The sequence below is a fragment of the Magnolia sinica genome, chromosome 1 (assembly GCF_029962835.1).
Source record: "Magnolia sinica isolate HGM2019 chromosome 1, MsV1, whole genome shotgun sequence".
In the NCBI taxonomy this organism is placed as follows: Eukaryota; Viridiplantae; Streptophyta; class Magnoliopsida; order Magnoliales; family Magnoliaceae; genus Magnolia; species Magnolia sinica.
Window position 1 is genome coordinate 111,751,937 of NC_080573.1, and position 26,087 is coordinate 111,778,023.

The window sequence follows — 26,087 nt, forward strand, 5'->3', positions numbered from 1 at the left end:
ATGATCAATATCGATGCTCCATCTTAAGGGGGAGTGTGGAAATACATGTTAATGCAGGGGCATTTTCACACTAAGCTCAAGTGGGGTTGCCTGTTGGATGCAGGGGCACACTCAGGGTGGGTGACCCATGCGATTTGGGGCCCACAGGAGAGGTCTCGTGTTCGAGACTCCTTACCAGGGGTGATTAATGCGCATTTCACACTGGGCTCAAGTGGGGTAGCCCATAGGATGCGGGGACACACTCGGGGTGGGCAGCCCATGTGATTTGGGGCCCACGAAGGGGGTTCGGCAGAGGTCTTAACCCATGAGATGTGGGGCCTGGGCTATGAGAGGGATTAATTTGCCATACTCTAACAGTTTGAGCTTTTAGAGCAAGTGGTTAATTGTCCTGCATCAAATTGGTATCAGAGCGGGAGGTCTCATGTTCGAGACTCCTCACCGGGGGTGATTAATGTAGGGGCATTTTCACACTGGGCTCAAGTGGGGTCACCTGTTGGATGCAGGGGCACACTCGGGGTGGGTGACCCATGCGATTTGGGGCCTACGGGGGAGGTCTCGTGTTCGAGACTCCTTACCCGGGGTGATTAATGCGCATTTCACACCAGGCTTGAGTGGGGTAGCTCGTAGGATGCGGGGACACACTCAGGGAGGGCGGCCTATGTGATTTGGGGCTCACGAAGGGGGTTCGGCCGAGATCTTAACCCATGAGATGTGGGGCCTGGGTTATGAGAGGGATTAATTTGTCATACTCTAACAATTAGAGCTTTTAGAGCAAGTGGTTAATTGTCCTGTATCGAATAGTTGATGAGGACATCGTGCACATGCATGCCCGCACGCTGTCCACACGTGCACGCACACCCCTCCTACACACGTATATACGAAGGAGGGCCCCACCGTCGATCTGGCTCGATAACGACATCTAGGGAGGGCCTCCTAGCTAAAAGACGAAGTTTTGGTTCAAAAGGATGGGCCCAATAGTCAAGAAAAGCCCATCATGGGATCTCATGATCGTGGCCCACTCGTCGGATTGATTTCATATTTTAGGTTTTGCTTATTGTTATTATTTAGAATATCGTGAACGCTTTAGATTTCTTTATTTAGTTTTTATTTTAGTTTACTTCATTGCTAAGTAATAGGTTGCGCACATGGTATGAGTTTTTGGGGTATAGGATTTTCCCTATAAATGGCACCCCTTGTAGTTCTTTTGATTCATTGAAGCTTAATAAAAATTCCTACTTTATTTTTCTGCTCTCTTGGTGAGTTGTGGAAGAATTCAAAAGTAGGTGCGAAGCCCTCAATTTTCGAAGGGCTAACTATGTGGTATGAAGCCACATCTATCCCCATCTGTCCCTACCATCTCCCATCCATATATCTCATCTTTTACCATCATTATTGCTTTCAATTTCGCAGCTTTTTGCAGTTATTTATCCCCCTACAGCCAGCTTCCAAAATCTGGACCTCTAGGAGGGTTGAGACTTCGGCGGAGCACTACGCCTCGACCTTACGTCGGATCGTCGTCAAACTTGGAGGGATTGGAGGTCTCCCCTGGTCGACTAAGGCCTAGGTGTCACTTTGGGGAGGCGGGCTTCCATCACACTTGCGGCCAGCCCACCTGCGCACTTGCGTTAGCCCCGGATCACCATCTGCACGAAGGAGCTTTTTCCAGGTTAGGATTTCCTCTTTTCATTCCTTTTCCTAAACCCTAGCCTTAATTTGCATTAACCTTAATTTATTTGGCCCATTTTTTCACCCTAGGGTTCCTTCAATTGAAATTGGGGAATCCCTTGGATTAGGGACTGCTTGCTATGCATGTGTGGTTGATTTCTATTTCCCTTTGAGCATCGTTTGGTCCATAATTTTTATTGATCCAGCCCCAACATGTGTAGGCCTGGACCCGTGCGGATTCCCCTTTACTTGAATGTTTGAACTTTTGTGTGGGATGTGAAATTATTATGTGATCGTTCTGCATTAGTCTGATCTAAGCATGAATTCTTGCATATCATATTTAAATTTCATGTCCTGCATCAAATTTGGTATTAAAGCTTAGGGTTCTTATAGGGGAATACATTACATGTTAGGGTTAGTTTGTTTGAATCCTTCACGCATCCAGATTATCACATGTAACTTTTAGGAGTCCATAGTCCCTTACTTTGTCACCCATATTGCTGGATTTTAATAAACACCGCATAGTTCCCTCATATAGAGTCTCATAGGATCATTTAGTCCTATTTAGTTACATATAGTCGCCCTAGAAAGTCCTTAGCTGGAGTTAGCAAGTGTATGCCCACACGTACGGGTCGCGGTTTTGGTTTGCACCCTATACTAAACATGGAGCAACTGCAAGAATCATTGAACAAGTTAACCCAACAGGTTGATTCTTTCAATAAGTGCTTAGAGCAACGCATAGATCAACGCCTCGACCAATTTGAGGATCGCGTTACCCAAATAGAGGCTTCCCTTGGGGCAAACCCCACCATTGAGGAAGATGTTCAATCTCAGGCAGGTGGTCGGGAGGTTAGACCAAGGAATGGAGGCGGCCAAGGAGTTGGTCATGGGCATGCACCTATGCACCCACCTCGCGAGGGACACCATGACCAATATGACCTAGATGCGCAACTCGTCAACGGAGTTAGAGTAGATGGCCCTACGTTTGATGGCCACTTGGACCCAAAAGCCTTTTTAGATTGGTTGGCGGATATGGACCACTATTTTGAGTGGTATGACATGTCGAATGCTCGACGAGTCCAATTTGTCAAGATGAAGCTTGTGGGCCAAGCAAAGATGTTTTAGGCGACGGTTGAGCGAAAGAAAGAAAGAGCGAGGGAACTCCCAATAGTCCATCGGGGAGAAATGAAAGAAACGTTGAAAGAGAAGTACCTCCCTTTCTCTTATTGCATGCGGTTGATTGAGTGACAGTCTCTTCGACAGGGTTCCATGAGTGTTGCTGACTATATTAAGAAATTCGAAAGGTGCTTGATCCTCTGTGAGGTTGATGAGGACCCCGTACTCACCCTTGCTCATTTTAAAACGGGCCTCCGTCCTGACATTAGGAGAGAATTGCTCGCCAAAGACAAACACCATCGAACAGTTGTATCAAGTAGTGTTGGACGTCGTGCAATATCTCAAAGCATCTGTGGGAAGGCGGTTTGATTTTCGCGATTCTAGTACTAAGGCCAATCCCTCTGGGGCTAAACCTAACGCTGGATATCAAAACAAACCTTCCAACAATTTGCAGCCTGGGTCCAAGGATGATAAGGGTAAAGAAATTGCCAGGTCTAGTTCACAGGGAAGTGGAGCCACTAGGTATTTTAGGTGTCAGGGGTTTAGTCATTTTGCTCACTAGTGCAGCATAGGAGAGGGCACCAAAGTATTCTTTATTGATGGGCAGGTAGAAGTAGTGACCCTAGAGAGTGATGGCGAAGAGGAAGAATATGAGCCCGTAGAGACCCCTAGTGATGAAGAAGAGGGAGCGCAAGAGTCTGCGACCCTCGCAATTGTGCGTTGTGCTTTGACTCAAGCCAAGAACACTGATGACTAGCGCCGCAACACGATCTTTTACACTTATGCAAAATGTGGAGAAAATAATTGTAAATTAATCATAGATACTGGTAGTTATGCCAACATGGCATTGACTAGCACTGTGAGCCGTTTGGGCTTGAAGCTGGAAGCTCGTCCTCAACCCTACAGAGTTTCCTGGGTTGACGAAACCTTCATTCCAGTATCATTGTCTTGTTCCTATTCAGTTTGAATCTTATAAAGATATGCTTAAGTGTGATGTTGTTCCCATGGACGTTGGCCATATTATTCTGCGTAGACCATGGCTCTACGACAGGGATGTCACCATATTTGGTCGTTCAAACGTGTGTACATTCTAGTTTGAGGGCAAGAAGGTCAAGCTAAACCCTCTGCCACCCAAGAGTACGATTGGAAAGGAGTCTATCACACAGAGTGGTGTAAGTGGCTCAAAAGAAGTGAAGGAGTCCAAGTCCAAGTCCAAGTCCAAACCGCTCCATATTCTAAATGCCAAAGATTTTGAGTGAGAAACGGAGGCGGAAGCGATGGTATACGCCCTTGTGGCTAGGGAGAGTATACCAAAGACTAGCGTAGAGTTACCCACCGAGGCCGTTCAGGTAGTGCATGAGTTTCGTGATGTCTTTTCTAAGGATCTACCAAATGAGCTTCCCCCTATGAGGGATATACATCATGCCATTGATTTAATCCCTGGGGCGACTCTACCAAACCTACTGCATTACAAAATGAACCCAAAGGAGCATGCTAAGTTGAAAAGGCAGATTGATGAGCTCCTAGAGAAGAGTTTCATTCGAGAGAGCATGAGCCCATGTGCCGTGCCCACTCTTCTTACACCTAAGAAGGATGACACATGGAGGATGTGTGTTGATAGTATGGCCATCAACAAAATCACAGTTAAGTATCAGTTTCCCATACCGCGTCTTGATGGCATGTTGAATATGATGGCCAATGCTACTATCTTCTCAAAAATTGACCTCAAGAGTGGTTATCACCAAATCTGTGTACGCCCTGGTGATGAGTGGAAGACGGCGTTCAAGACAAAGGACGGGCTATACGAGTGGCTAGTTATGCCTTTTGGGTTAACTAACGCCCCAAGCACTTTCATGCGTATGATTACCCAAGTGTTAAGGCCCTTCATAGGGAAATTCCTAGTCGTATACTTTGATGATATCTTGATTTATAGCATGACCAAGGAGCAACACCTCAACCATTTGAGGCAGGTTTGTGGGATCCTTCGGGCCGAGAAGTTGTATGCCAACCTAAAGAAGTGTGCGTTTTTGTCTAGTAGTTGGACCTTCTTAGGTTTTATTGTGTCAGTTGAGGGCGTATAGACGGATCCCGAGAAGGTTAAGACCATCGTCAATTGGCCTGAACCCCGCAATATTCATGAGGTGCGTATCTTTCACGGCTTAGCCACCTTCTATAGGCAGTTCATTCGAGGTTTCGGTTCCATTATGGCTCTCATCACAAATTGCATAAAAAAAAGAAGAAGAGTTTCAATGGACAAAGGCCGCCTCAAAGGCCTTCAATGAGATAAAGGTCAAGATGACCGAAGCTCCAGTTACGCGACTTCTAGATTTTTCAAAAGCTTTTGAAGTCGCATGTAACGCGTCAGGAGTCGGCATAGGAGGAATGCTTAGTCAGGAAGGGCACACAGTCTCCTTTTTTAATGAGAAACTGAATGAGGCGAAACAAAGATATTCCACCTATGACAAGGAATTCTAAGCGGTAGTGTAATCTCTGCATCATTGGCGTCATTATCTATTGCAGCAAGAATTCGTCTTATTCTCAGATCATGAGGCCTTGAGATATCTAAACTTTCAGAAGAAATTAAACCCTAGGCATGCCAAGTGGGTTTAATTCCTTCAAGAGTACATTTTTGTGCTTAAGCACAAGGCCGGTGTAGAGAATAAGCCCGACGACGCGTTAAGTTGTCGAGTCACATTACTCAACACCATGAGTGTTAAAGTTACAGGCCTTGAGCGCATCAAAGAAGAGTATTCCGAGTGTCCAGATTTCGGAATTGTGTACGCGTTGTTGTTAGAGAGTCCGTTAGGAGCTAGTAGTGAGTATTTGATTTTAGACGGATAGTTGTTTAGGAGTGACCGCTTGTGCATACCACGCACTTCCCTCCACGATTTTCTTGTCTGGGAGTTACATTCAAGAGGGGTTGCGGGTCATTTCGGTCGAGACAAGACCATTGCCCTAGTGGAGGATAGGTTTTATTGGCCAAGCCTCAAGCGAGATGTGACCAAAATTATAGGGTAATGTCGTACTTGTCAACTGGCAAAGCAAAAGAAACAGAATACAAGATTATACACACCTTTGCCAGTTCCATTCGTCCATTGGCAGGACATCAGTATGGACTTGGTGCTTGGACTTCCCAAGACTATTCGGAAACATGATTTCATATTTGTTGTCGTGAACCGTTTCTCTAAAATGACCCACTTCATTCCTTGTTCTAAGACCTCCGACGCATCTCACGTTGCCAAGCTATTCTTTAATGAGGTCATCAAATTACATGGGTTACTAAAAACCATAGTGTCTGATCGTGACGTGCGATTCATGAGTTACTTTTGGAAGACACTATGGCACATGATGAATATTAGGCTCCAATTTTCTTTTGCCTACCACTCTCAAACTGATGACCTGATTAAGGTGGTTAATAGGAGCCTAGGGAGTTTACTACGATGTTTAGTGGGGGAGTATACCAGGACATAGGACACCATACTACCTATAGCCGAGTTTGCATTCAATAGTTCTGTTAATAGGTCCACAGGTCTAAGTCCTTTTGAAGTTGTTACTGGTTACAAGCCTAGGAAGCATATTGACCTTGTCCCTATGTCATTGTCCCATGGGCCATCAGAGTCTTTTGCGCATCACATACATTCATTGCATCAAGAAATCAGGCGTAAGATCACTACTAATGAACATTACAAATTTTCTGCAGACTAGTATAGACGTTTCAAAGAATTCAATATTGGGGACTCTTTGATAGTCTGCATCAAGCCTGAGCGGTATCCTGCGGGAACCGTTCGCAAATTATACACGCGTAACGTTGGACCCTTTAAAATTATAAAACGAAACGGTCTCAATGCGTATGAGGTAGATCTTCCAACTTTCATGGGAATTAGTTCCACATTCAATGTGGAGGATCTAGTTGCTTTTTAGGGACCCACTGATACATTGTCCGGCCCTTCACCCACCCATCCTAATTCCCCAGATTTGCCCCTTGCTCCATGGCCTCTCCCTGACCTTTCTTCCCAGCCTCTGCCTCTCATACCTAGCATTCACACACCCACAGAGGAAATAGAGGTTATCTTGGACGATGCGATAATTTCCACGTCGGATGGCGGTTTTCAGAAGTACCTAGTTAAATGGAAGTCACACCCAGCTTCAGATAGCACGTGGCTCACTGAGGAAGAGCTTTAGAGACTTGATCCTGACATCTTAGAGCAATTTAGGAGTTTTATTTCGCCAATGGCGAACTCTTCACAGCCGGAGAGAGTTGATGAGGACATCGTGCACACGCATGCCCGCATGCCGTCCACACATGCATGCACACCACCCCCCCTACGCACGTATGTACGAAGGAGGGCCCCACCGTCAATCTGGCTCAATGACGACATCCAAGGAGGGCATCCTAGCTAGAAAACGAAGTTTTGATTCAAAAGGGTGGGCCCGATAATCAAGAAAAGCCCATCATGAGATCTCATGATCGTGGCCCACTCGTCAGATTGATTTCATATTTTAGGTTTTGCTTATTGTTATTATTTAGAACATCGTGAATGCTTTAGATTTCTTTATTTAATTTTTATTTTAATTTACTTCATCACTAAGTAATAAGTTGCGCACATGGTGCGAGTTTTTGGGGTATAGAGTTTTCCCTATAAATAGGCACCCCTTATAGTTCTTTTGATTCATTGAAGCTTAATAAAAATTCCTGCTTTATTTTTCTGCTCTCTTAGTGAGTTGTGGAAGAATTCAAAAGTGGGTGCGAAGCCCTCCCTTTTCGAAGGGCTAACTACATGGTGTGAAGCCACATCTATCCCCATCCGTCCCTACCCTCTCCCATCCATATATCTCATCTTCTACCATCATTATTGCTTTGAATTTTCCAACCTTTTGCAGCTATTCATCCCCCTACAACCAGCTTGTAGAATCTGAACCTGTGGAGGGGAACACTACGCCTCAACCTTACGTCGGATCGTCGTCAAACTTGGAGGGATTGGAGGTCTCCTGTGGCCGACCAAGGCCTAGGTGTCACTTTGGGGAGGCGGGCTTCCATCACATGTGCGGCCAGCCCACCTGCTCACATGCGTCAGTCCCAGGTCACCATCTGCACACAGGAGCTTTCTCCGGGTCAGGTTTTCCACTGGTTTCCCTTTTTTCATTCCTATTTCCTAAACCCTATCATTAGTTTACATTAGCCTTAATTTATTTGCCCCTTTTTTCACCCAAGGGTTCCTTGAATTGAGATTGGGAAATCCCTTAGATTAGGGACTGTTTGCTATGCATGTGTGGTTGATTTCTATTTCCCTTTAAGCATCGTTTGGTCCATAATTTTTATTGATCTAGCCCTGACATGTGTAGGCCTGGACCCGTGCAGATTCCCCTTTACTTGAATGTTTGAACTTTTGTTTGGGATGTGAAATTATTATGTGATCGTTCTGCATTATTCTGATCTAAGCCTGAATTCTTGCACTATTCGGAGGAGCGCATCTGAGTCATATTGGTCATGGTGTCCCTCGCGGGGTGGGAGCACAAGTGCGCACCGATGACCAACTCCTTGGCCGCCTCCATTCCTTGGTCTAACCTCCCGACCACCTGCCTGAGATTGAACATCTTCCCCGATGGTGGGGTTTGCCCCAAGGAAAGCCTCTATTTGGGTAACGCAATTCTCAAATTGGTCAAGGCATTGATCTATGCGTTGCTCTAAGCGCTTACTCAAAGAATCAACTTGCTAAGTTAACTTGTTCAATGATTCTTACAGTTGATCCGTGTTTAGTATAGGGTGCAAACCAAAACTGCGACCCGTACGTGTGGGCATACACTTGCTAACTCCACCTAAGGACTTTCTAGGGCGACCATATGTAACTAAATAGGACTAAATGATCCTATGAGACTCTATATGAGGGAATTATGCAGTGTTTATTAAAATCAAGCAATATAGGTGACAAAGTAAGGGACTATGGACTCCTAAAAGCTACATGTGATAAACTGGAGGCATGAAGGACTCAAACAAACTAACCCTAACATCTAATGTATTCCCCTATAAGAACCCTAAGCTTCGATACCAAATTTGATGCTGGACGTGAAATTTAATAATGATATGCAAGAACTCAGGCTTAGATCAGACTAATGCAGAATGATCACATAATAATTTCACATCCCACACAAAAGTTCAAACATTCAAGTAAAGGGGAATTTGCACAGGTCCAGGCCTACACATGTTAGGGCTGGATCAATAAAAATTATGGACCAAACGATGCTCAAAGGGAAATAGAAATCAACCACACATGCATAGCAAACAATCCCTAATCCAAGGGATTCCCCAATCTCAATTCAAAGAACCCTAGGGTGAAAAAAGGGAGCAAATAAATTAAGGTTAATGCAAACTAAGGCTAGGGTTTAGGAAATAAGAATGAAAAGAGGAAAACAGAGGAAATCCTTACCCGGAAAAAGCTCTTGCGTGCAGATGGTGACCCGAGGGTGACGCACATGCACAGGTGGGTTGGCCGCACGTGTGATGGAAGCCCGCCTCCCCAAAGTGACACCTAGCCCTTGGTCGAACAGGGGAGACCTCCAATCTCTCCAAGTTTGACGACGATCCGACGTAAGGTCGAGGCGTCGTGTTCCGCCGAAGTCTCAGCCCTCCTACAGGTCCAGATTCTAGAAGCTGGCTGTAGGGGGATGAATAGCTGCAAAAAACTGAGGAATTCAAAGTAATAATGATGGTAGAAGATGAGATATATGGATGGGAGATGGTAGGGACGGATGAAGATAGATGTGGCTTCACACCACATAGTTAGCCCTTCGAAAAGGGAGGGCTTCGCACCCACTTTTGAATTCTTCCACAACTCACTAAGAGAGCAGAAAAATAAAGCAAGAATTTTTATTAAGCTTCAATAAATCAAAAGAAATACAATGGGTGCCTATTTACAGGGAAAACGCTATACCCAAAAACTCGCACCATATGCACAACCTATTACTTGGCGATGAAGTAAACTAAAATAAAAACCAAACAAAGAAATTTAAAGCGTTCACGATGTTCTAAATAATAACAATAAGCAAAACCTAAAATATGAAATCAATCCAACGAGTGGGCCACAATTATGAGATCCCATGATGGGCTTTTCTTGACTATCAGGCCCACCCTTTTGAACCAAAACTTCATCTTCTAGCTAGGAGGCCCTCCATGGATGTCGTCATCGAGCCAGATCGACGGTGGGGCCCTCCTTCATACATATGTGCATGGGGGGGTGTGCGTGCACGTGTGGACGTCGTGTGGGCATGCGTGTGCACTATGTCCTCATCAACTCTCCCCGGCTGTGAAGATTTCGCCACTGGCAAAATAAAACTCCTGAACCGTTCCAAGATGTCAGGATCAAGTCTCTGAAGCTCTTCCTTAGTGAGCCACGTGCTGTCTGAAGCTGGGCGTGACTTCCATTTAACCAGGTATTTCTGAAAACCGTCATCCGACGTGGAAACTATCGCATGGTCCAGGATATCCTTTATTTCCTCTCTGGGTGTGTGAAGGCTAGGTATTAGAGGTAGAGGTTGGGAAGAAAGGTCGGGGAGAGGGCATGGAGCAAGGGGCAAATTTGGGGAATCAGGATGGGTGGGCGAAGGGTTGGACAATGTATTAGTGGGTCCCTAAAAAGCAACTAGATCCTCCACATTGAATGTGGAACTAATTCCCATGGAAGGTGGAAGATCTACCTCATACTCATTGAGACCGTTTCATTTTATAATTTTGAAGGGTCCAGTGCTACGCGCGTGTAACTTGCGAACGATTCCCGTAGGATACCGCTCGGGCCTGATGCGGATCATCACAGAGTCCCCGATATTGAATTCTTTGAAACATCTATGTTGGTTTGTAGAAAATTTGTAATGTTCATTACTAGTAGTGATCTTACGCCTGATTTCTTGATGCAATGAATGCATGTGATGCGCAAAAGACTCTGCAGACTCTGATGGCCTATGGGACAATGACATAGGGACAAAGTCAATAGGCTTCCTAGGCTTGTAACCAGTAACAACTTCAAAAGGACTTAGACCTATGGACCTATTAACAGAACTATTAAATGCAAACTCGGCTATGGGTAGTACGGTGTCCCATGTCCTAGTATGCTCTCCCACTAAACATCGTAGTAAACTCCCTAGGCTCCTATTAACCATCTCAGTCAGGCCATCGGTTTAAAGGTGGTAGGCAGAAGAAAATTGGAACCTAGTATTCATCATATGTCATAGTGTCTTCCAAAAGTAACTCATGAATCGCACGTCACGGTCAGACACTATGGTTTTTGGTAACCCATGTAGTTTGACGACCTCACTAAAGAATAGCTTGGCAACATGAGATGTGTCGGAGGTCTTAGAACAAGGAATGAAGTGGGCCATTTTAGAGAAACGGTCCACGACAACAAATATGGAATTATGTTTCCGAATAGTCTTGGGAAGTCCAAGCACCAAGTCCACACTGATGTCCTGCCAAGGGATGAATGGGACTGGCAAAGGTGTGTATAATCCTGTATTCTATTTCTTTTGCTTTGCCAGTGGACAAGTACGACATTACCCTATAATTTTGGTCACGTCTCGCTTGAGGCTTGGCCAATAAAACCTATCCTCCACTAGGGCAATGGTCTTGTCTCGACCGAAATGACCCACAACCCCTCTTGATTGTAACTCCCAGATAAGAAAATCGTGGAGGGAGGTGCGTGGTATGCACAAGCGGTCACTCCTAAACAAATGTCCGTTTAAAATCAAATACTCACTGCTAGCTCCTGACGGACTCTCTAACAACGATGTGTACACAACTCCGAAATCTGGACACTCGGAATACTCTTCTTTGATGCGCTCAAGGCCCGTAACTTCAACACTCATGGTGTTGAGTAATGCGACTCGACGACTCAACCTGTCGGTGGGCTTATTCTCTACACCGGTCTTGTGCTTAAGTACAAAAGTGTACTCTTGAAGGAATTGAACCCACTTGGCATGCCTAGGGTTTAATTTCTTCCGAAAGTTCAGATATCTCAAGGCATCATGATCTGAGAATAAGACGAATTCTTGCGGCAATAGGTAATAACGCCAATGGCGCAGAGATTGCACTACCGCATAGAATTTCTTCTCATAGGTGAAATATCTTTGTTTCGCCTCATTCAATTTCTCATTAAAAAAGGCGACAGGGTGCCCTTCCTGACTAAGCACTCCTATACCGACTCTTGACGCGTCACATGCGGCTTCAAAAGCTTTTGAAAAATCTGAAAGTCGCGTAACTGGAGCTTCGGTCATCTTGACCTTTATCTCATTGAAGGCCTTCGAGGCGGCCTTTGTCCATTGAAACTCTCCTTTTTTTATGCAATCTGTGATGGGAGCCATAATGGAACTGAAACCTCGAATGAACCACCTATAGAAGGTGGCTAAGTCGTGAAAGTTGCGCACCTCATGAATATTGCGGGGTCAATTGAGGATGGCCTTGACCTTCTCGGGATCCACCGATACGCCCTCAGCTGACACAATAAAACCTAAGAAGATCACACTACTAGACAAAAACGCACACTTTTTTAGGTTGGCGTACTACTTCTCGGCCCGAAGGATCCCACAAACCTGCCTCAAATGGTTGAGGTATTGCTCATTGGTCATGCTATAAATCAAAATATCATTAAAGTATACGACCAAGAATTTCCCCTTGAGGGGCCTCAACACTTGGGTCATCACACACATAAAAGTTCTTGGGGCGTTAGTTAACCCAAAAGGCATAACTAGCCACTCGTATAGCCCATCCTTTGTCTTGAATGTCGTCTTTCACTTATCACCAGGGTGTATATGGATTTGGTGATAACCACTCTTGAGGTCAATTTTTAAGAAGATAGTAGCATTGGCCATCATATCCAACATGTCATCAAGACGTGGTATGGGAAACCGATACTTAACTGTGATTTTGTTGATGACCCTACTATTAACACACATCCTCCATGTGTCATCCTTCTTAGGTGTAAGAAGGGTGGGCACGGCACACGGGCTCATGCTCTCTCGAATGAAACCCTTCTCTAGGAGCTCATCAATCTGTTTCTTCAACTCAGCATGCTCCTTTGGGTTCATTCTGTAATGTAGTAGGTTTGGTAGAGTCGCCCTAGGGATTAAATCAATGACATGATGTATATCCCTCATAGGGGGAAGCTCATCCAGTAGATCCTCAGAAAAGACATCACGAAACTCATGCACTACCTGAATGACCTCGGTGGGTAACTCTACGCTAGTCTCTGGTACACTCTCCCTAGCCACAAGGGCATATACCATCGTGTCTGCCTCCATTTCTCTCTTAAAGTCTTTGGCATTTAGAATATGGAGCGGTTTGGACTTGGACTTGGACTTTGACTCTTTCACTTCTCTTGAGCCGCTCACACCACTCTGTGTGGTGGACTCCTTTCCAGTCGTACTCTTGGGTGGCAAAGGGTTTAGCTTAACCTTCTTGCCCTCAAACTAGAATGTACACACATTTGAACGACCAAATATGATGACATCCCTGTTGTAAAGCCATGGTCTGCCCAAAATAATATGGCCAACGTCCATGGGAACAACATCACACCAAAGCATGTCTTTATAAGATCCAAACTGAATAGGAATAAGACAACGGTGTGATACTAGAATGGAGTTTCGTCAACCCAGGAAACTCTATAGGGTTGAGGATGAGCTTCCAGCTTCAAGCCCAAACGGCTCACAGTGCTAGTCGATGCCACGTTGGCACAACTATCACTATCTACGATCAATTTACAACTCTTTTCTCCACATTTTACAAAAGTGTAAAAGATCGTATTGCGGCGCTAGTCATCAGTGTTCTTGGCTTGAGCCAAAGCACAACGGACAATTGCGAGGGTCGCAAAATCTTGCACTCCCTCTTCTTCATCACTAGTGGTCTTTACGGGCTCATATTCTTCCTCTTCGCCATCACTCTCTGGGGGCACTACTTCTACCTGCCCATCAATAAAGAATACTTTGGTGCCCTCTCTCGTGCTGCACTGGTGAGCAAAATGACCAAACCCCTGACACCTAAAACACATAGTGGCTCCACTTCCCTGTGAACTAGACCTGGCAATTTCTTTACCCTTATCATCCTTGGACCTAGGCTGCAAATTGTTCGAAGGTTTGTTTTGATATCTAGTGTTAAGTTTAGCCCCAGAGGGATTGGCCTTAGTACTAGAATCACGAAAATCAAACTGCCTTCTCACAGATGGTTTGAGATATTGCTCGACGTCCAACACTACTTGAAACAACTGTTCGATAGTGTCTATGTCTTTGATGAGCAATTCTCTCCTAATATCAAGACGGAGGCCCATTTTAAAACGAGCAAGGGTGAGTACGGGGTCCTCATCAACCTCACAGCGGGTCAGGTACTCTTCGAATTTCTCAATATAGTCAGCAACACTCATGGAACCCTGTCGAAGAGACTACCACTCCTCAATCAACCGCAGACGATAAGAGAAAGGGAGGTACTTCTCTTTCAGCGTTTCTTTCATTTCTCCCCAATGGACTATTGGGAGTTCCCTCGCTCTTACTTGCTTTCGCTCCCGTCACCCAAAACCTCTTTGCTTGGCCCACAAGCTTCATCTTGGCAAATCGGACTCGTCGAGCATCCGACATGTCAAACCACTCAAAATAGTGGTCCATATCCACCAACCAATCTAAAAAGGCTTTTCGGTCCAAGTGGCCATCAAACGTAGGGGCATTACTCTAACTCCCTTGACGAGTTATGCATCTGGGTCATATTGGTCATGGTGTCCCTCGCAGGGTGGGTGCACAGGTGCGCGCCCATGACCAACTCCTTGGCCACCTCCATTCCTTAGTCTAACCTCCCGACCACCTGCCTAAAATTGAACATCTTCCCCGATGGTGGGGTTTGCCCCAAGGGTAGCCTCTATTTGGGTAACGCAATCCTCAAATTGGTCAAGGCATTGATCCATGCGTTGCTCTAAGCGCTTACTCAAAGAATCAACCTGCTGGGTTAACTTGTTCAATGATTCTTGCAGTTGCTCCATGTTTAGTATAGGGTGCAAACCAAAACCGCGACCCGTACGTGTGGGCATACACTTGCTAACTCCACTTAAGGACTTTCTAGGGCGACTATATGAACTAAATAGGACTAAATGATCCTATGAGACTCTATATGACAAAACCATGTAGTGTTTATTAAAATCCAGCAATATAGGTGACAAAGTAAGGGACTATGGACTCCTAAAAGTTACATGTGATAAACTGGATGCATGAAGGACTCAAACAAACTAACCCTAACATGTAATGTATTCCCCTATAAGAACCCTAAGCTTTGATAACAAATTTAATGCAGGACATGAAGTTTAAATATGATATGCAAGAATTCAGGCTTAGATCAGACTAATGCAGAACGATCACATAATAATTTCACATTCCACACAAAAGTTTAAACATTCAAGTAAAGGGGAATCTGCACGGGTCCAGGCCTACACATGTTAGGGCTGGATCAATAAAAATTATGGACCAAACGATGCTCAAAGGGAAATAGAAATCAACCACACATGCATAGCAAACAGTCCCTAATCCAAGGGATTCCCCAATCTCAATTCAAGGAATCCTAGGGTGAAAAAAATGGACAAATAAATCAAGGTTAATGCAAACTAAGGCTAGGGTTTAAGAAATAGGAATAAAAATAGGAAAACCTGACCCGGAGAAAGCTCCTGCGTGCAGATGGTGACCCGGGGTTGACGCACGTGCGCGGTGGGCTGGCCGCACGTGTGATGGAAGCCCGCCTCCCCAAAGTGACACCTAGGCCTTGGTCGGCCAGGGGAGACCTCCAATCCCTACAAGTTTGATGACGATCCGACGTGAGGTCGAGGCGTAGTGCTCCGCCGAAGTTTCAGCCCTCCTACAGGTCCAGATTCTGGAAGCTGGCTGTAGGGGGATTAATAGTTGCAAAAGGCTGGGAAATTCAAAGCAATAATGATGGTAGAAGATGAGATATATGGATGGGAGAGGGTAGGGACGGATGGGGATAGATGCGGCTTTACACCACGTAGTTAGCCCTTCGAAAAGGGAGAGCTTCGCATCCACTTTTGAATTCTTCCACAACTCACTAAGAGAGTAGAAAAATAAAGCAGGAATTTTTATTAAGCTTCAATGAATCAAAAGAACTACAAGGGGTGCCTATTTATAGGAAAAACCCTATACCCTAAAAACTCGCACCATGTGCGCAACTTATTACTTGGTGATGAAGTAAACTAAAATAAAAATCAAATAAAGAAATCTAAAGCGTTCACGATGTTCTAAATAATAACAATAAGCAAAACCTAAAATATGAAATCAATTCGAGGGGCGGGCCACGATCATGAGATCCCATGATGGGCTTTTCTTGACTATCAAGCCCACCCTTTTTAAGAAAAACTTCGTCTTCTAGCTAGAAGGCTCTCCCTGGATGTCGTCATCGAGCCAGATCGACGGTGGGGCCCTCCTTCGTACATACGTGCGTAGGGGGGGTGGTGTGCGTGCACGTGTGGACAGCGTGCGGGCATGCGTGTCCTCATCAACTCCTGGACCATAAGATAGTTTCAACGTCGGACGGCAGGTTTCAAAAGTACCTAGTTAAATGGAAGTCACGCCTAGCTTTGGACATCACGTGGCTCACTGAGGAGGAGCTTCAGAGACTTGATCCTGACATCCTAGAGTGGTTTAGGAGTTTTATTTCTCCAGTGGCGAAATCTCCGCAGCCGAGGAGAGTTGATGAGGACATCGTGTGCAAGCACGTCAGCACGCTACCTACACCCGCACGCACACCACCCCCTACACATGTACGTACGCAGGAGGGCCCCACCATCGATCTGCCTTGATGACGACGTCTAAAGAGGGCCTCCCAGCTAGAAGACGACATTTTGGTTCAAAAGGGTGGGCCCGATAGTCAAGAAGAGCCCATCATGGGATCTCATGATCGTGGCCCACTCGTCGGATTGATTTCATATTTTAGGTTTTGCTTATTGTTATTATTTAGAACATCGTGAACGCTTTAGATTTCTTTGTTTGATTTTGATTTTAGTTTACTTCATCGCCAAGTAATAAATTGCGCACATGGTGCGAATTTTTGGGGTATAGGGTTTTCCCTATAAATAAGCACCCCTTGTAGTTCTTTTCATTCATTGAAGCTTAATAAAAATTTCTGCTTTATTTTTCTACTCTCTTAGTGAGTTGTAGAAGAATTCAAAAGTGGGTGCGAAGCCCTCCCTTTTCGAAGGGCTAACTACATGGTGTGAAGCCACATATATCCCCATCCGTCCCTACCCTCTCCCATCCATATATCTATATTCTATCATCATTATTGCTTTGAATTTTTCAGCTTTTGTAGCTATTCATCCCCCTACAGCTAGTTTCCAGAATCTGAACCTGTAGGAGGGCTGAAACTTTGGCGGAGCACTACGCCTCGACCTTACGTCGGATCGTCGTCAAACTGGGAGGGATTGGAGGTCTCCCCTGGCCGACCAAGCCTAGGTGTCACTTTGGGGAGGCAGGCTTCTATCACACGTGCGGCCAACCCACCCGCGCACGTGCGTCAGCCCCGGGTCACCATTTGCACGCAGGAGCTTTCTCCGGGTCAGGTTTTCCTCTGGTTTTCCTCTTTTTATTCCTATTTCCTAAACCCTGGCCTTAATTTGCATTAGCCTTAATTTATTTGCCCATTTTTTCACCCTATGGTTCCTTGAATTGAGATTGGGAAATCCCTTAGATTAGGGACTGTTTGCTATGCATGTATGGTTGATTTCTATTTCCCTTTGAGCATCGTTTGGTTTATAATTTTTATTGGTCCAGTCTTAGCCTGTGTAGGCCTGGACCTGCATAGATTCCCCTTTACTTGAATGTTTGGACTTTTTATGTGGGATATGGAATTTGTGTAATTGTTTCTGAACTAGGTGATTTCAAGCCTGAAATCTCACACATCATGTTTAATTTCATGTCCTGCATCACATGTAACTGTGTTTGTGTGTGTATGTTTTGTACTCCTATGGAGCATTGTAATGTTTCTTTCAAGTTAATGTGTGTGTGTGTGTGTCATTGTAATGTTTCTTTCAAGTTAATGTGTGTGTGTGTCATTGTAATGTTTCTTTCAAGTTAATATGTGTGTATGGGTCACTATAATGTTTCTTTCAAGTTAATATGTGTGTGTGTGTGTTTTAGTCATTAAACTAATATACACAACACAATTATCTTGCAAAGTACTCCTCTTTGTGCTGCTTTTCCCATTGCATCTTCCACTCATCTCATATCTCCATACATTCTTGCAGTCCATATCATTAACTGTCAGCGATGGTTTGTTCTGAAGATTTGGTTGGCCAGACACATTGTATGAGATATCCAAACTTCCAGAAACCAAAAAAAAAAAAATCACTTGTTATTTTCGAAACTGTTGATGTCCAGCTCCTCCATCTGGTTTTTTTTGTTGAATGGAGAGCCTCTTCATGCAAAACTGAAGGACATGTGGAAGGCTGGGATTGGATAGGGCAGTCAGTGGGTTCCACTTGAAGCCAAAGAACTCCGAAAGTAGAAAGTTCAGAAGTTCTTTTTTTCTTTCTAGTTGTCTTTGTTTTGATTGGTTTTCAACTTAGAAACATCCTCAGATCCATGGTCTGATGATAAATATGTGAAACTAACAGTTAGTCTTAGATACATATTGTCCAATGGGATCAATTGAATGGTTTTCAAATTCATAGGATTTATTTCCTTTAATTAGTTGCTAGGGTTAGAGTAAGTCGTGGCTTATTCAATAAGCTCCTCTTCTGTATTTCCATCCCTTTTTTTGTGGCTACTTTGGGGATCAAATGATGTTAGAACTACATGAAATTGGTCCTATTAGAAAGCATATTGCGTTAGCTTTCGGATATCACCAAGATCATCCAATGCTGATATGGTTTGAGCGAGTTATGACCACTTTACCAAAGTTTGTATGATTGTACAGGATTTTAAGGGCATTTTTGGTCATTTCCTATTATGATAGGGTTGTTAAAAGTGTTGTGGATTGACATGTTTTGGGCCTTGGGCCCCTTTGGGCTTTGGTTTGTTTATTGGGTTTAGTTTAGGCCTGAGTTTGGACCTTGGGCCCATATGAATGTGTTTTAGTTAGTCCTTGAGAAAGGAGGCAAGTTTGTAATTTCAGCTGTAACGACTGCAGCACTAATAAATTAAGATGGGAAAATGGTGACGAGGCTAGCATGTGAGCAGCTGTTCCTCCTCTCTTCTTTTCTTCACATTTTCTTCTATTTTCTCATCTTTCTCTTTTCTTCTCTCTAATTTCTGTTAAAACCATTCTTCTTTCCCTATTTCACGAGGGTTTTCTTTTAGTTGTCGAAGGTGTACTATATAAAGGCCACCACACTTGTATAGCCTATTATTGTATTCTGAAGTTTTTAAAAAAAAAAGATCTGGAGTTTTTCCTAGGCTATAGGCTATAGCATGTGTTGCCTATGGTAGAAGAGAGTGTGATTGATCGCTAGTTTTGCTTAGTGGACGGTTGGGAATCCCTTCCGGTCTTAGTTTCTTCATCAGTGCTTATTTCACAATATTTGCAAATCCAGATATAAAGGAAAATGCGAGCCAGATCAGCCTCTGTTGCATCAACCTTTTTTCTAAATATTGTCGTAAACTTGCAATATCAGATGCATGGAAGCATGTAATCAGTTCAAGTGAATATAAGCCTTGAATCTCTGCTTTTCAAGCAAACTTTTTGTGTGCAAGGTAGTTTGTCAGTGTACTTTTTTTTTCTTCTAAGAATGCATATACACAGGCATGTACAAATGAGTTGAGCCAATTTAATATTAAACTGTTATGAGAGATTCATTGAGAGAGTTCCACATGCATGCCTAATGCAAATGAAGTTAGATTAGTTCAGAACTTATTTAAGGGCATTTGGCTGATCTATATGCTGTCAAGCCAATTAATATGTAAAAATGATATTTTGAGAAATCTTGAGGAAAGACATTAGAGTGAAGTAACCAAGCAGGAAACAATGCAGATAGCCATAAAGGATACGGAAACTTTGGCTGGAAATATTGGGCCATCACGTGGAGAAGAAGGCATGCCTGCCCCCAAGCAGCATTTATCTCGTCCCACTGAACCTAAAATTTCAAAATGTGATCGTCAAGCAAACATGCCAAGAACTTCATACAAAAGAAACAGCATCGTGTGGAAACATCTAGAAAATAATCCAAAAAAAAAAAAAAAAAGAGGGAAAGAAAAATGGCCATGTGTGAAACTAAATCTTTGTCACTGGATAATATATTTGACTCTCTTCACACAGCTAGTTTTGATACTGGGCTGTACCCGTATATTAGGAAGACGACCAAGCCGAAAATTGTTAATAGTTCCGAAATCTCCATCAACACAAATAGGAAAGGCATCATTCAGCATATCCGTGCACTTCAACAATTCCAGATGTGCTTGTGATACTTGAATCTTGGACAAAATTGCATCTCTCTCTTCCTGATAACAAGAAATGTCTCTTTGTTATAATTTGTCATATTCATGCAGATAATGAAGCAACATGACATTGGGTGACAGCAAAGAGGCAAGCAGTGCAGCTCCAAATGTCATTTCTAAATGATTGAAATAACGCCCCATAACGAATATGTCAAAGTTTGGTGAAGAGTACAGAAGAAACTCAAAGAACTCTTTGCTTGCAACACACCTGACGTGAAGTTTGCTGAAACTGGAAACTGTTGAACTCATGCCAGTAGCTGCAAGCATTAAGCACCTCAGAACTTCCAAACAACAGAAAAACATAACAAATTAAAGTATATATTGACAAATTGTTTTTAAAAAAGGAAACCTAGGGAAGGATTTGATATGCAAACTTGTAAATAGGAACAAATTACGAACAGCAGATTGTTCTGGTCTGATTCACGTAAAGAATTTCAGTGAAGCAGCTCGACTGCCTCACTATCGTGGAGTCTGTAAAACAATTAATGCAAGTCTGCTTCATAAAGAACTACAAAGATGGAAGCACTCACCTATCCTCTAGTTCTTTGAAACGCTTTGATTCAAATTCTAATCCCTTTCGTTGAATATTTACTTCTGCCAACTGTTTGTCAGCTTCTTCAATGGCTGATTCAAGCCTTCTCTCTTCTTCTTCAGCCTTAATGACATAAAGGTAAAACAAATGAAGAACTTGACATGATGCTTCAGCTCATGCTACACAATAATTTTAGAAGAATAGAGCCAATCATATTTTAATTATGTGTAGCTAAATTCTGTGTTTAATCCAACGCCGCTCACATCGATGGTAAGAAAACTATAGATCTTTTTCTTTAAGTTGTGTGTTTAGCCTCAAATTGTTTGTCGCGGATAGTGTCGAATAGTCATATAAATGGATATGCAGATCAACTGAGAAAAGCTATTGAATGCTATGATGAGGTGCCATTACCAAACATTCACACAATGCACATAAATAAAAGCAGAATATTCGCAGAATAAATCTGCCTGGTAGAAATGTGCCAACTGGTCCCAAGTGTGGGAGGAGGGTTGATGTCATGTAGGCAACTGGTCGTTGAACAAAGATGACATCTTCTTCTTCTTCTTTTTCCCTCAAAGGGCAAGGCTATTATGTGATCATGATAAAGACGGCACCTTGTCCTTTTCCTGAATGAAATCAGCTTCACTAAGAGCGTTGCATGACACCACCTCAAGGCGTTGAAGACAAGCCTCATAAGCTTTAATATCCTGTCTTACATCTTCGACCTCTTTATTGAGTTTATCAGACAGCATCCGCATACATTCCAAACACAGTGGTTGATCAACCTGGAAAAAAAAAAAAGAAAAAGGAAACATAGACGTGTGCATAAAACAAAACAAAAAACTCTAATTTTACACTTCGGAGGACGAATTTTATCTATAGACTAGAAGAAGACGCCTTCATCATTAGAGAAGGCCTTAAGAGCATGCATTTAAAACCTGGAGATTATTCATACCAGTGTTTGGGCTGTGGCAATATCAAATCTTCTGTTCAACATGGTTATGATCGATGGTTTTCTGCTGGCAAGCGGCAATACAACAAAAGACTCTTCCATTGCCTTCCTGGATTGGTCAGAATCAGGTTTTGCAGTCCCAGTGCGAGGACGAGGGGGAAATCCATGCGCCTGACTTTTTTGCTTTGGCAACACAACAAATGAATGGTCCATCCAGGTTGAATCCAATGTGCTTCCTGCGCCATGTTCCAGAGAGAGACGAGTTGGGTTAGTTTAAGGAAACCATAGCCTTCAAAAATGCTAAGCACAATGGCAAAAACTTGTACTACTCTCTCATCCCATTATATCAGCATAGTAAAGCCCTAAAACTTAGACAGTTAGACTATAATTATTTCGAAAGAGCTCCCACAGTTTATTCCCCAAAACACCCCCTAATTTATTGTAACTGCCATATAAGTGTTGACATCCTAGTTAAACTTGGATTTTCACACTTGCAGAACTATGTTACAGTTTAGAGTGATCCTTTCGTTTGTTGTGTAGGCAAGGATTATCTTCTAAATAGGTTTGAATTTGGTTAGGATATACACACAACTAATGAAAGGATCACTCTTAACTGTAACAAAGCATATAGAGTAGAGAAAGCAACAAAGCATTTTATATTAAATATTTTTAATTGCTTGATCTCTCATGTCAATTCATGGGTGTTTACGGTGAAGCACATTACTAGTTCATGTTGGAGATTCCATAGTGCACCACATGTGCGTAGTGTTGTTTTCAGATTTCTTCCAATCCTACAAGTGGTATTAGAGCTAGGTAAGTGAGTCATCTTTTTGTAGTCGTTCTTGACTTCTTGGTATGTAAACACATCTTAGATCTGTATATTTGTAGATCTAGAACTTGTAGTTCAGTTTGGTGGTAGAGGGTTCCATAAAAGAGATGGTTGGAAGTGTTTCTTGCGGAAGTGTTAACGAATAACAATGTTTATTGCCATAGCGATGGAGAATTTTATATTAGCTAACTACATGTCTTGGATGACTGGAGTACACGTATATCTTGGATGTTGTGGCCTTTGGAAGTGATTGACGGAAACAAGGTCAAGATGCCAAGGAATGATTAACTAAGAATTATTTGGAAAAGGAATACCAAGAAACCACTAGTGGTTTTGAATAGACTTGAGGATTTTTCTTTGAAAAGATGAGTTTCACAAGCGTCCATAGATCATTCGATAAATTTTTTTGAAGCAAATGAGTTCCATGAAGATAGATTCATTGAGAATGATTTTGAAGAGCCGGATGAGGCTCAAAGTGAAGGATCATATGACAAGCTTGAAAGGTGGGTTCAATGATCCTAACTTGGAAAGTTCAATGATTCTTCTTTTTCATGTGAGAAAAACATGTTTTGAAGTACCAAAATACGGAGTCATCAAAACTTCAAAATGAAAACCTATCTTCAAAAACAGTCAGTTCTTACAACTGGCTATGGAGATTAGGGTTGTACACGAACCGAGTCAGCTCGATTAGCTCTCTTGAACACGAAGTTAATTGATGCCAGTCATGTAAATCTAAGACACTTAACACCTATGGGTGAAATGGGTTTTTCGGCCTTACACCACCAGAATCATTTACTCCGCACCACTTGGGTCATGCTAAACGATGATCATCGGTGTTTTTGTCACCACCCACATTCAAACCAAGCACAACTCTATGCAATCCTAATACTGTATTCCATAATCACGAGTGAAAATTATGAAAATTTCATCGATTGAGGTCGTTGTGGTGGCTAGCCATGAATTTAGACTCCAAGATTACCTATACAACCCTGCCCTCAATGAATCATTTTAAACTAGTTTGATTTGGCCCAAGATATGACTGATGTTGACCGTCTAAAGGCTGGGAGTGGCCTTTTTTAAATTGACAGTTGGATCAACAGCTTAAAGGTCAGCAACTGAAATCAACCATGTATAATGGATAATGGCCCTATTTCGGACCAAATTCAAACTCAATAATGTGCATAATGAATTACTAGTGCCGTCCAAGAGAAAGCCACCAACCAAACATTTATTTAGTCCGGTTCACTAGTACAAAATGATGGCTTGAGTATAGTTAATTGTAATTAAAGAACAATATATAATGAGCAATTTAATCAAAACTCTATAATTAGGGTATCCTTAGGTTGATCTGATCCGTCAGATGTGTTCAAAACATGTTTAGGGAACAAGTTTCAGCTCAATCAGATCTAAAACGAATTAGATCCGTCCAAAACACCCTTAAAATGGGGGATAGATTCTGAATAACCTGATCAATCAATGTTGGAGATCACATCATTTTAATTATTTAGACAAATTATTACTCAAATCTAACTGTTGGATCACCAGATATGGCCCACTTAATGAGTGATCAATGTTGTCCGTCCAATATCTTCATCATCCGAAACCTGATCAGGGCGAGCGACCACTCTATTCAAAGCTCTTGATGAGGAGAACATGATTACCGGATTAGATGTTGCAAAGGGGGCCAAAATTTGGGTTGCAAACCGCAGACCACATTAAGACCCATTAAAAGTACGGTTTTGAGGCCCCACATTCAATGACTGTGAAACTCAACCCCAGGCAAAACATGCCTGGGCCCACATCCTAGAGTGGTTAGATGGCCCAATGGGCTAAAAAAAAACTAGAATCGAACAATGGATCCAAATACCCAAAGTGGGCCCCAAAAAAATTCCAAAGAAAAATGGCATCAGTAGGCACAAGGTTTGGACTCCTAGATCCCACCATTGATATTCAGGGACGGACAACCCAAATCTGACTCTGAAAATTTGATCTTGTGGAGTCTTAAAACGAGGAGTTTCAATGGTTTTAAATAAGTAAAAACACCTCCATCCCACCACTATTAAATACTAACCAGGTCCCCAAACCTACATACATATTGGCAAGCAGTTCTCTCCCATCCCCTAGCTTTTCTTTTTTTTTTAACACACGCACACACACCACCACACACTCACTCCTTAGTGGGATTTCACCACCTATGGGTGCTCGAACCCTTGTCCAGGTGTTGAAACTCCTAAGAGTCTACCACTGGAGCAAGAGCAAGGACCCAATCCCATCCCCTAGCTTCCTCTAAAGGTATAACGTGCGAAAGATCTGGTTCATCCAATTCAGTAATTTCTCCCATGGCTTCTCAAACAAGTATGCAATTACAATTTGGTTAATCCGATTCCCAAATTTGATGCATGGTACAATCTCCTATTCCGCAATTCAGATTATAAGGGCCACCTTTGCATAGTGTTATGTATTTTTAGGGGGCATTTGACAATCTGGATTTTGCCTATTTGGAACTGGAATCAAATTCCAGTGCCAGATTCCGCATGTAATAACTGAATTTTGACGGATTTTAATTCATACAGAACTTCAATTCCTGATTAAGCCATTTATGATTCTTTTCAAAAAGATGTCTTGCAAAATTCCAATCGCCAAACATGACTGAAAAAATGAAATCCCAATTCCCGGAATTGAATTCTAGGTAAATCTGAAATTCCAAGTTGCCAAAAAAGTTCTTCCGATCCTGCAATTCCGACTAAGAATCCAGAGATAGATGAATGAATGGATAGATAGAAGATTCAAACCGGAGTAAGAAGAGGAGACGGAGCCGTTGAAGAGCTTGTCTGTATAGGAATCAACGGTCGCGAAGCAAAGGGATTGGCGGCAGTTCTGGCAAACTCCGGGAGGAAGATTTGAATCGTCCTTCTTCATCTCTCTCTTCGCTAGGGTTTCTGTTCTCTCTATCGTCTCTACGATTTCTGTTTGCTTTGCTCTGCTTTCTCGACTTTCCTTGGTTTTGGTTTCCTGGTTTTGGAGGGAAAGAGGATAGATGAATTGTATAGTACACCACCCGAGTATTCGTACAGTACGCGACTTTTCAATTCTGACAAGTACGTCATATTTCTTTAATCCGAACCGTTCATCTGTCGAGTCTTATCGTGGATGGTGAATATACAGAAATCGTCTTAATAATGGGACCTTTTTCTCTGGAATGTGGACCGTTGTATTATTTCTCTTCTAAACCGTCTATCTGTGGGTTACGAATTGAAAGGTTGAGATGCTCCCGTCGAGGAGAATTTTGGGGAAGTGTCCATCCACGGTCGGAATGCGACGGTTTGGTTGTATGGATTACGGATCCATGAGCCCACTTGTCAGATTTAAACACCCACGGTGCACCAGACTCGGAAGCGGATCAGCTAGGTGGCTTTGGCTTGGGGATTGAGGGGCCCACCTTCATGTATTTGTTTTATATCTACGCCGTACATCAGTTCGTTGAGCTCATTTTAGGGTAGGATTCTAAAAATGAATCAGATCAAAATCTCAAGTGG

General features: G+C 43.0%; 1 protein-coding gene across 4 annotated transcripts in view; it reads right to left on the minus strand.

Annotated features, from left to right (window-relative positions):
• LOC131254156 (beclin-1-like protein) overlaps window positions 1–25,559 on the minus strand; it is a 45,655-nt gene extending 20,096 nt beyond the window's left edge. For all 4 annotated transcript variants that reach the window (XR_009175504.1, XM_058255161.1, XM_058255171.1 and 1 more), the window contains exons 1-7: window positions 25,344–25,559; window positions 21,726–21,958; window positions 21,385–21,555; window positions 20,769–20,893; window positions 20,447–20,495; window positions 20,083–20,241; window positions 19,792–19,877 (exon numbers count right to left, since the gene is read on the minus strand). Coding sequence is in view for 3 of the 4 variants with exons in the window: in XM_058255161.1 (XP_058111144.1) it covers window positions 19,792–19,877; window positions 20,083–20,241; window positions 20,447–20,495; window positions 20,769–20,893; window positions 21,385–21,555; window positions 21,726–21,958; window positions 25,344–25,470 (950 nt within the window). In the remaining variant the exon portion in view is untranslated. The remainder of the gene's footprint in view (window positions 1–19,791; window positions 19,878–20,082; window positions 20,242–20,446; window positions 20,496–20,768; window positions 20,894–21,384; window positions 21,556–21,725; window positions 21,959–25,343) is intronic.
• Between the last annotated feature and the right edge of the window lie 528 nt (window positions 25,560–26,087).